The sequence below is a fragment of the Leishmania major genome, chromosome 31 (assembly GCF_000002725.2).
Source record: "Leishmania major strain Friedlin complete genome, chromosome 31".
Taxonomy (NCBI): Eukaryota; Euglenozoa; class Kinetoplastea; order Trypanosomatida; family Trypanosomatidae; genus Leishmania; species Leishmania major.
Window position 1 is genome coordinate 784,834 of NC_007272.2, and position 11,041 is coordinate 795,874.

The 11,041-nt window shown below is 60.0% G+C and overlaps 4 protein-coding genes across 4 annotated transcripts; all 4 read right to left on the minus strand.

Moving 5' to 3' along the window:
* Positions 1–916: 916 nt before the first annotated feature.
* Positions 917–1,765, minus strand: LMJF_31_1670 (conserved hypothetical protein; the record flags this gene model as incomplete). The annotated part of the gene is made up of 1 exon (XM_001685101.1): positions 917–1,765. The coding sequence occupies one exon, from the start codon at positions 1,763–1,765 to the stop codon at positions 917–919; it is 849 nt and encodes a 282-aa protein (XP_001685153.1).
* Positions 1,766–2,725: 960 nt separating this feature from the next.
* LMJF_31_1680 (conserved hypothetical protein) lies at positions 2,726–3,553 on the minus strand (the record flags this gene model as incomplete). Its single annotated transcript, XM_001685102.1, has 1 exon — positions 2,726–3,553. The coding sequence occupies one exon, from the start codon at positions 3,551–3,553 to the stop codon at positions 2,726–2,728; it is 828 nt and encodes a 275-aa protein (XP_001685154.1).
* A 601-nt stretch (positions 3,554–4,154) lies between these two features.
* LMJF_31_1690 (conserved hypothetical protein) lies at positions 4,155–8,645 on the minus strand (the record flags this gene model as incomplete). Its single annotated transcript, XM_001685103.1, has 1 exon — positions 4,155–8,645. The coding sequence occupies one exon, from the start codon at positions 8,643–8,645 to the stop codon at positions 4,155–4,157; it is 4,491 nt and encodes a 1,496-aa protein (XP_001685155.1).
* A 311-nt stretch (positions 8,646–8,956) lies between these two features.
* LMJF_31_1700 (conserved hypothetical protein) lies at positions 8,957–10,987 on the minus strand (the record flags this gene model as incomplete). The annotated part of the gene is made up of 1 exon (XM_001685104.1): positions 8,957–10,987. One exon carries the CDS (start codon positions 10,985–10,987, stop codon positions 8,957–8,959), a length of 2,031 nt encoding a protein of 676 aa, XP_001685156.1.
* Between the last annotated feature and the right edge of the window lie 54 nt (positions 10,988–11,041).

The following is an 11,041-nucleotide window of genomic DNA, read 5'->3' on the forward strand; positions in this document are numbered from 1 at the left end:
GCAGCGTTCAGGCGACCCACCAGAGCCTTGGCAGCTGAGCTGACTGGGGTGCGTGAGGAACGACACAGGAGGTAGAGGTGAAGGGAGAGGAGCCGTGATGATGCTTGTGGCGACTCAAGAACTGATAAGCACCAGTGTGTGCCCAGCGGCAGAGCGTGTCGGAGGCTTTCTGCGGAGCTAGTGCAGAGCAGAGAAATAATTGGGGCACACGTCTTAAGGCACCACTGCTTCAAGGGCACGCAGGGGACAGCAAGGCGTGCGGAGAGAAAAACACAACAAAAAAAAACACACGCATGACTGTCCATCGCCGAGTTGTTGCCGCTGCCGCGCATTGCATGCTGAATGAATGCACAGGGGTATCAGCCAACTTCACGTTTTGAAGGCTGACATGCGTACAGAGGCGAAGCACACACACACACACACACATGCATCATAATCGACAACGCAAACGAGTACAAGGGAGAGGGAGGCATGTCGTACCATATGCATGCGTAATGGACGAAGTAGAAGGGAAAGAAACGAGGGCAAAAGGGGAGAGGCGCCGCTGTACATCTACGAAGTGAACGAAAAGGAGCGAACGAGGGGGGTGGGTGGGTAGGTGGGAGAAGGGGGAGGTGAGGTCGCACCAGCACGGGATGTCCTTCCCACGGTTTGACGCATCGAGTCACATACTACCGCGAAGGGCAAGAGAGGGATGGAGAAGGAACAACATAACATGAAAAGAAACCACGCCGCCAGCTTCGGCCACCATGACGCGTGCGGTGGTTTGGGACGGAGGCGTGAGATCCGTTGGCACCTCTGCTGTGATTCGATGCACCAAAAGGAATGCGACCGGTGAGGCCATCGGTGCTGTCTTCTCCCCCTCCTGTCTTTTCTGACATCTGGCCACCCTTGGGCTGTGGAGTGCAACGTCACATCACTCCAGCTCCTGGGCAGCATAGTACTCACGCTGGCGCTGGAGGTGCTCCTGGCGGTGCAGGATGCGACGCAGCAGATCCATGTTCGTCTGGTTGAGCGGGCGGTCCACAATGTTCTTCACATCACGCAGAAGATCCTGTAGTTCCACCTCGGAGATCTGCGCAAGCAGCCGGCGGCGTTCTGCGTCGTGGTGGATCTTCTTGTACCAGTCCGCCGTGCCGTTGCGCTGGATACCGGCCAGCTCATCGACGTCCTCCTCTACACGCATGCGCTGCTGGTGCTCCTCAAGAATGAGCGCCTCCAAATCCTCCAGCTTCTGTGGAGACGCACTGCTCACGTCGCTGAGGTCGTCGCCGCCCACAGCGCAGTACGCGCGGGAGGTGGACTTGAAGGCGAGATTGCCGAACGTGTCACACTTGCCCGTCGCTGCGGTGTTCTTATCCAGGACCGTGTGCGGCCCCCGCCGCCATCCGTACTGGTCGCCGCTGTGGTGGCAGCACCCCAAAGTCAGTGCAGCGCTCTTCTTGATGCACCCAGTGCCGCAGCGATAGGTAGAAGAGCGCAGCTGACCCTCCTTCAGTCGCCAGCTACCAGGGTGCGCTGCTACGCGAGGCACGCACGGGCAGCCTCCAGTGGCTGCGTAGTAGTTGTTGGTACGCGGAATCGTGAGAAGCTTGTAGTTGGGGAGTGTATCGTCATGACCGTAGCAGCGGCATTTGTGGTAGCAATGAGGGTCCGCTGCAGCACCAGTGCCGTTCCCCATGCTGTCTGCCGGCCGTCCCTTCCGCGGCGACTTCTTGACCGAGGTGCCCTTCACCGGAGGCAGCGTACCGGCGGTAATGCTCATTGGTGCGTTCTGAGAAGAGTTATGAGGAGAGTGGTGGCTTATGCGGTCACTGTGTAGGGATGCGATGCGTCGCACACGGAGCTGTGAAAGAGAAAGTGAATACACCACGCAAGTAGGCACAGGGGGCCAGGCGGAGATCAAAAGAAGGGGTTGATGAGGGGGAGGCGCAAGGGAGAGGAGACGGAAGAAGCAGCAAAGGCGGGGCAGTGGGACCAACGTAGGAAGACGGCGTGCACGAGACACACACGGAGAGGAGAAGGAGGGGCTTCATGAGCGGAGGCTCGAGCCTGATGCAAAGGCGCGACTGCGCGTACTTGCTGAGGTGTGAGCGTGCACAGGTGCAGGCGGAAGTCGTTTGGGCTGCCAGGTAATACACAGAAGATACGGTCCTGAGGCGCGTGCAGGAGAGGTGGGCAGAGAGGAGGCACCTTTGGACGTATAGTACGTCGAACGCGATCACGCACACAAACGCACCGTGGCGTAAGGCAGCACGCAGGACACATACCGCGAGGGACAGGAAAGTCAATCTACCAACGAAGAGGCGGCTTGAGCCGCTCCACGGGTGCCGTTGAGGGGGTGCGTGAGCGACTTTGACTCGGCAGCCTAGGACGAGCACGAGAAGCCACAGCATAATACATGAAGTCAACAGCGGGAGAGAGAAGACCAGGCGAGAGGGAGTGGCGGAGGGGGGGGGGACGGACGGTCAGGCAGAGAAAGAGAGAAAGGAGTGAGGGTGAATTGTTGCCTGCATAAAACGTGCACAGAACAACATGGACGAGGGGAAGGGAGTGGGGTGAGGTACAGTACGGGTGACAAAACAGGTGATGTGTCGGCATGTGTGAGCAAACTTGTCGCAGGGCAGCAGGTGCTTTTCTGCCGGACACGGGGGGGGGATAAGACGCACATCACAGACCTGCTGGGCCACAGAAGAACAAAACACGATGGGAACTTAAACGCCCATCACTTTTTGCTCTGCATGGCCTCCGCTGTCTTCCGAATGCGCTCCTGCAAACGGAGCCGGTTCAACCGATCCTCCTCCTCCACGAGGTAGTGTAGACGAATGATGTTGTACTTGGAGCCAACAGGCTGGTCTGCCACGTACTCCAGTTCGTCCATGATCTCTCGGTATTGCTCTCCGAGGGTGAGGACGGTGTCCGGGTCACGCGATGTGGAGTCAAGCCCACCACGCATGCTGCCCGCCGCCCGCTGATTTGCTTCGTACTCTTCGCCGTGATGGGTGCCCATGAGGCCCGTATCCGCCTCGAGCGCCGCCCGCTTACCTTCTGCATCCATCCGGGCAAGCATCTCATCCCGCAGGACACCACGCAAAAAGTTTTTGCGGTCCTGCGCGCGCTCCTCGCGTTTGGCCTCGGCACGCGCCTTGCGAGATGCACTGAGTTGTGCCCTCGTGCTCAGAGTGGTGGGGCCACGCTGGGCCACCGTGCCGCCGTAGTTGCGCGAGTTGGGAAAGGCGGTGCGGATGCTTGTTGCCGGGTCGCGGCCGTTCCCGTCGACGTCAGAGGCCGAGTGAACCGTGTGTGGGCCGTCCGCGGCGCGAAAGGTCAGCTTGGGCATGGCGGACGCGTCTGCTCCGCGGTCTGAACAGTACAGCCCATGTTTTTCCGCGCCGCACGTGGCAGGGCAGGGGCACCCGCCATTTGGGGCGTAATATCCCTGCAGCGTACGCGGGTTGCTGATATCGTGGCGGTAGTTGGGAAGCTGCGTATTGTGACCGTAGCACTCGCACTGGTGGTACGATCCGTGCTGGCAGGTGGGGGCCGACGGCATGTCTCCTGCTTGGACTATAGTGGGGCGGAGGTGTATATGATGCTGTCGGTAGCGGAATGGAAAGTGGCGGACTGGTGGGGAGTGAGTTGACGCAACGATGTAAGGATCACAGCGCAAGTGGACAACACCATAAACGGGGTAAGCCGAGAAATGATAAAGGGAAAGGAAAAGTGTAGATGCATGTGCCACCGTCGGAAGCGAGAAAGGGGCTGTGAGCGATGACGCACATAGGGCGCAGAGCACAGAAACCGTGGTTGCACATCTCCGTAGTAGCGCCGTCACCAAGAGGCACCACCAGAATGTTTTTCAGGTACGTACATGTCCTCGGTAACTGCCCAAAACAAAGAGAAGCAGTACTGCTGCTGTGTGCAGGCGGTGAGGTGGTGCGCGCACGCATTCCGCGACGGTCATTGCGAACGGCCATGTCTCGAGTCACCCGCCCGTTAAACCAGAGATTCCTCACCCCTAGCAATGCGGCCCACATTTGGATGATTCTTACTCGTGCGTTACAATGACTAGTAAGGAAAAACAGTGGGCCACAAACGGAACCGCAAAGCAGCGACATGTTCTTCCTGCGTCCGCACTGCGTTGCTCTCCGTTGTCACAGTCGCTCCAGTTGACCCAGCTCGGAGAGCTGCGCCTGCGTCAGTGAGAGTGCTTTCCCTTTCGCGGCCTGCACAAGTGCGCGCGCGACAGGTCGCCACAGCTCCAGAAGGGATCCCCAGAAGGGGGCAGATGCCGACGCAGGGGGGTCAGCAGGCGGCAGCCGCTTCTTCGCTCCAAACACACATCGCGTCCACCACAAAATCGTCTTGGTGGTCTCCCTTCCATTCGAGCGCAGAAATGAGCACAATGCGTCCTGGGGAAGCGGTTGTACCGCCTCCTGCCACAGGCGGCCGAGGCACCACAGCACGTGGGCAGCTTCGCTGATGCCGCTCAGGTCTCCGCCCGAGGCATTGGGAGCGTACTCCTGTATACGAGTGCTGGCGGCCACCGAAAATGTGGCAGAGATGGTGGCGAAGGGGAGAGGACACACAGGTGCCAGTGCACCAGAATCGGTGTGCGAACGACCAGAGTCGCATAGCAGCACTGCCAAACCGCAGGCAGCGGTGGTCATGTTCAGCCTCATGTTGGACATGATGGTGCCTCTCGTGTCTTGTAGAAGAGCCAAGAGATAGTTCAGGGTGTGCAGACCGTGAGAGTGCAGCTCTGCGGTGGACTCGAGTCCGTGAATGTGGAACACCGAGCGTGGGCCGCGTTCTCCTTCGCATGTGGGTTGCGCACCACGCGCGGCGCTGCGTCTCGTCTGCCAGTGCTGCTGGTCCCAAAGACTCAAGAGAGACCCCAAACAAAGCCATGCATCGGAGGCTGCAGCGTTGTGGGCCGAGACGAAGCGGAAGCGCGCTGCGTAGTCTGCACTCTGCGTCACAGACAAAGGCGTACTAGAGGGAAGCACCTCGCGCATGCACAACGCAAAGAGATCTCTTCCAAGGGAGCCGGAAAGACATCTCGGGCTGCTCACCAGCCCAGTGTCGGGCGCTACAGCCACATCAAGAGGCCGAAAAAGGGAAGAACGATACGCAACGAGGAAGACACAGTCATAAACGATGGCGAAGCAGGCTCGGCGCACGTCACCGAACTCATCTGACAGACAGAACGCTTCATCTTCAACAGCACCGTCCGCAGTCACACTGTTCAGCCTTGTCGAGACATGGGTTGGATGATCTGCCAGTGACTGACATGCAGCCAGAAGCGCTATGCAGCGGTTTGGCAGCGCCTCAGAACCACTGCAGCTGCTGGGCGCGCCATCACATCCGATGCCGCTGGCGGCGGGAGGGAGGAGCATCGACGTTGCAAGCGCCATCACACGCGCATCCATAGTCCCGAAAGCACCACCATCTTCTTTCGGCCGCAGCTGCTGCTCCAGCAGCGCGTCACGGTCTATGACACCATCGCACACGCAGCTCACGAGATCGAGGCTCACCATGCACATATCTGTCATGTCCACAACCCCACTTGCGCTGTCAGCAGTTGGCAAGTGATCGGAGTGTGCGCGACGGGTGAGATAGTGAGCGTAGAGGTCGAGCATGTGATGTGCCACTTGCAGAATCCACGGTACGACCATTTCCAGTGCACCACCATCCATCGCACTCGTCACATCCGCCATTGACGTCAGCAGCGTCGCCATCTCCAGCATCGGAGAGGCATTGTTGGAAAGGGAAGAGCTGCGGAGGAGTGTCGCGTAGTGCTGGGCCAGCGCCTCCAAAACCTGCGCGGTGACCAAACGAGCCGAGTACGATGCTACTGAGTGGGTGCCATCCGCCTGGCTTGCAGACAAGGAGTCCACCAATGGTGCTGTTCGCCAGAGCGAGGGCAGTGCTTCACTGAAGAGGTGGTACACAGCTTGCCGGACGCTCCACTGGAAGGACGGGAGGTGTGAAGAAACAACACGCAACACCTCCACAACGGCGCAAAGGTCCGTCGTGGCGCCGAAGGACTGAAAAAAGACGCGCGCACGTTCGCAGGCGTCACTGAGCAAAAGATGGCGAGCTGCATCGCCGCTTTCGTCACCGGCATCCATATCGCCACTGCTGCCGCTGGTGCTGCCCAGAGATTCCTCCTCGAGGTCCGATGCAGCACCGCTGTTCACGGCACTGCGCATCAGCTGCTCCATCACCTTCAGGTATGAGGTAAGAGCGGAGTTGAGGGTCTTGACACATTCTACTTGAGCGGCTTTACTCACCTCCGTGGTCAGGTGACCGAGGACAAGGCCAAGCAATTTTTCCAGGCCACCGACTGCAAGCATCACCCTGTGGGCACGCTCTTCAATACCTGACCTGCTTCGAATCACGTGATCAGCGCTGGAAGTGTGCTGCCATGCGTCCAGTAGGCCAACCACTAGCCTTCCAAGATACCTCACAGCCTGGATGCGCACAAAGAATGGAGCGCGAGTGCCAAAGCCTTCTTGTGTTGGTGGGCCGAGGAGGCTCAAGACAGACTGCACCTGCGCTGCAAGATGTTGCACGAGCAGCTCAGGAGTTGCTGCGGCGAGGGAGGCGCTGACTTCGTCCTCGGCGAGGATACTATCGAGGAACTCGTTGTTCACAAACAAGGCGGACTCTGCGGCGCAGGCTGCACCGAGGCTTGCAAGCGGGGAGATTGTTGCAGGGCGCACGACTAAAGGTGCAACCGCCATCATCCACGCCTGCTTGCAGGAGAGCCCAGCTGCACACCAGGCTACGGCGTGCCGCAGTATCCCGTTGTCCGGTAGCGCGACTTCCAGCGCGTCTGCAAGTAAGGTGTCATCCTGTTTGTCACAGCTCTCTGGCATTACGACTGCTGACGCGTTCCGCGTTTCCTCTGCGGGTTCGGCGGCAACCGAAGTCCATTCATCATAAGTTTTCTGCGTGTGACTGCCGCGGGGCTCCCGGCGCCGCCCGGCGGCCGACTTCACCAGAAAATCTGCGGCGCTGTCCGGTTGGTGTGTTGTGTGTTCCTCTAGCGCATCAGCTACGGATGGTGGAAGCGTAGCTGCATCTACGAGCATGCTGTAGAGGCAGGAGACGTAGCCCTCTGTTGGTGCAGTCACCATCGAGGGATGAGCCGAGAACGCGGCAAGGCGGCTCGAAGGTGCGCTGAGATGCGCGCACTCTGTATTCATCCACTCTGTCACGTAGTTTATGCAGGCCAAGACAGCGGCGTGAACACTGTCAGGCTCACCGGCACCGTCGTACTGGAGCTCAGCAAGGCACGCCGCATGGCAGAATTTTGCAAGCAGAGGAGTTGCCGTGGCGTGGAAGGCGCCGTGAAGAGGATGGACCGCATCGAGAGCGACCGCGTCGGCCATGTACCGCATGCCAACCGCCACGAAAGGAGCCGCAGACGCAACCACCTCGCGCGGGAAAGCGCCGCCCGCACTCTGGCCGTCCCAAAGCTCCAGACGCCCCAGCACGTGACGGAGGAGGAGGCCCTGAGCGCCGATTTGAACACTGCCAACTGCGGTGCCCACGGCGCGCAGTGCCTGCATAGAGGGGCCCTCACCCAAGCCGGTGCTGCTGCTGTCCGCGCCAGGCGAGGTGACAGATTGGTCACTAGCGGGCGCGCGCAAGAAGTCTGAGGGAGCACAAGGCAGAAGACCGGACTCCATGCACGCCTGAAAAGCAGTGAGAGTCTCTTCCAGCCACAACGCATTGAAACGCGCTGCTGCCCTGCTCGCGGCTTGCTCCGTCTCCATCTGCGTTTCGAGTAGTTGCAGCAGCTGCGTGAAAAGGGAGCAGAGGGCCAAGCACTCGGCTGCTTGGCTGCCCAACCGTTCACGCAGGACCTTCGACGTGGAAAGGGGTGCCTCGCATATCGCGCGCAGCAACGCAGCGCACAGGGCCCCACGCTGAGCTGTGTGCCAGTGACCGCCTTGAAATGCGTGGTTCACGATGAGCGTGGCCGGATCTGTGCGTTGGAGGAGAGAGGATATGATGCGGGACCAGAGTGCAGTGGCGGTGGCTGCCAGGCTTGTGTGAGCCAAGCCACTTAGCAGGCAGGCGATGAGATTCGCTGTGGCGCGCTGTAGTGGTGCTGCCGTGGTTGCCGATGATAGCGAGGACGAGCCCTCGAGGGCAGCGTCAAAGAGGGCCTCTGCTATGGACTGCGCCGCCGTTGCCGGATCATCCCCTGTAGCGCTGAGGTAGAGTGGCAGCCGGTCGCCGCAGCGCAGTAGCTGGCGGGCCACCGTAGTGGCAGAGAGTCGCACAGTGACGGAGGCTGCCGCATCACAGACAATAGCGAGTGTGGACACTAATGCAGATGGGTAGTCCGACAGGGCTTGGAGCTGTTCTAGGTTCGAGGCTTGCACCAACGGGTCTGGGTTAGTGAAGCCCTCCAAGAAGCGATGCAGCTGCTCCTGGTCCACTTCTGTCCACTGCATACTTCGTCTGCGGAAGCGGCGTGTGACGAGAGAGCGGGGGGGGCGTTGTGACGGAAGGGACTCGGAAAGCGGCAAGAGAAGAGCGGCACGAGGTGCCAGGGGCGAACGTCGAAACGCCAATGGAGGGAGAGGGAGGGAGATGGGGAGGGGGGAGATGGGGGGGGGGGCCATGCGAGAGAGGCGCTGAAAAGCGATCGCGTAGCTTTTTCGGGTGGGCGAGAAGACAAAGCCGCCGCTTGCCTCTGTCCTGCGCTGCAGTCACACAGAGGGCGTCGTACGCTTGACATGCCCACGGACAGCGTAAACGTGCAGATGTGTGACCGCAGCGTGCTTTTCCCCGTTTCCTTGTTAGTTTCTCTGCCGACCTCCTCAGTGAGAACACATGAGAGTAGGTTACCGTGCCGGCGACGTGTGTTGAGTAAAGGAGGTGCACTTCATCCACGGCCAAAGGTAAAGGCGCACACTCACCAACACCAGGTGACTCATTCCAGAGAGGGTACGTGCCCACCTCTTCTGTTTTCGTCGAAGACACGCACCTGCTTCGCGTCCATGGCACTTTGGAGAGCACGCACCTCCGATCGTGGACGCCCCGCCCGGTGCATCATCTTCAAGAGCTTGTTCAGGAGGAGTCCATTGCCCTTGACACCGTAGTACTGCATCTCGGCAATCACAAACGTGAGTTCAGTGTAGTCCTGCGTCTGCAGCATCACCTCTGCCATGATAGAGAAAGTGACAAGGGAGGGCACCAAGCCGGTGGCAGATCGAGAAGTGGCATTAATGCACCAGGGACGCGGTGCCTTGCCAGCGCCGCCGCCCCGCTCGTGGTCGCCGTCGCCACTGACGCGCAGAGGATTCGACGGAGCGAAGAAGAGAGAGCGGTAAAAGGCAAAGACGCTTGCGGGGTCGCGGGAGTGCCGTGCTGCCTGGAGGACAGCGTTAACGAGGTAGGTAGTCATCGCAACGTTTTGCATGGTAGTCACTACCGCCATTGCGTCCGTGTAGTGGCCACAGCGCACAAGCCCTGTGAGGAGACGAGCATACATGCCAGGTGATGCTTGCCGCTCTTGCCTTGTCTGGTAGTCTGTTACGCGGGCCACGGCGAGGTGCATCACGTCGCACGCTTCGCAGATGGCGATGTATGAATTCACGGTGTACTCCGTCGGGGTCAGGTGAAAACGATCCGCATCCATCATGAGAGAGTGAGCCTTGGCTTCGAGCAGTATAAGGCCGGAGCACCGCGCGCGATAACGTCCGTGCGTAGTAGGAGTGCCACTAGCGTCCGCGGTGGTGTGCGACCGCGCCGCCGCGAGGGAGACGGAGGCATGCTCGAGCAGGCCCATCGTGTACTGGAGAATGCGTGGTGTCGGGTCAGTGCCGCTATCCACGAGATAGCGGTACATCTCCCATACTTTCTCCATGCCGTGGGGACTCAGGACGGTGCTGGAGGCTGCCGAGGGCGTGGTAAGCTCGGCAGGCAGTATCCCGCCACTGCCCCCAAGCGAGCCTTCCTGCCCGCACCAGTTCTCCCACCCGGCACCGCCGCTGACAAGCTGTGCACTGGAGCCCAGAGACGCCTTGCCGGGCTGTCCTGCTCCACCGCCTCGCCTCACACCGACGCTGTATAGCGTGTGGAAGATGTCCTCGTAGGTGTCGGCGCGCAGCCGCAGATGCTTTTCAATCACTTCGTCGTGAAGGCTGTAGATAGTTTGACACTTCTCGACGGGGCTGCGGTGGGACTGGAGGCAGGCAACCATCCGCTGGAGCATGTCGTGGTACTGCTTCTGCCGCGCCTTCCAGATGAGCTCGCGCTGGACGTCATTCAGCCGCACCTGCCGGCGGCGCGAGTCGACATGCACGACCAGTGCAGGGTCGTAGCCGTCGCGTTCAATGCTGCGCGTTTCTTCAGCGCGGAGGTCAGTTGCTGCACGGCGCTGATCGTCTGACTGATGAGCCGAGTTCGGATCTTCGATGGCACCGTGCGTGCCGGTGTGCCTCGGCATAACACGCTTGCGCAATGTGGAGACGTACGGCGAGTTACGCTTCTCCAAGGAGCGCAACAGCGTTGCAGAAGACACGACAGGGCCTTTCTCTTGTGATTGTCTTCGAATGTGCCGTGTACGCAGAGACGACGAAGACGCCACCCGCGAGAGTGCGGCGCTTGCCGTCTCCCCATCAGAAATCCCTAGAGCGTTTTCATGCACGACACTTGTGATGCTGTCGTCGTGGTATGAGGCCACTGGTGACAGGGGAGCCTGCTGGGCTAGTCGCTCTTCTCTGTCACACGCATATACTGGGACGTTAGCACTCCTGGACAGCTTCGACTGGAGCTGGCGTTGCGGTTCACGATCTGCCCCGTCAGGGCTACGGTGCTGTCTAAGGTTGAAATCGGATCTGAGAAGGCTAGAGAATCGGGTGTAGGCAGCCCGGCTGCCCTGCCGGAGAGCATAGAGGGAAGGGCTGCACAGCTGCGCCAGCGCACTGCATCGCCAGACGCGGAAGTAGCTCCTGTGCATTGCCCGTTGCCGTGCGCCTGAAGTAAAAGCGGTTCACCAGTCTTCTGTATACAG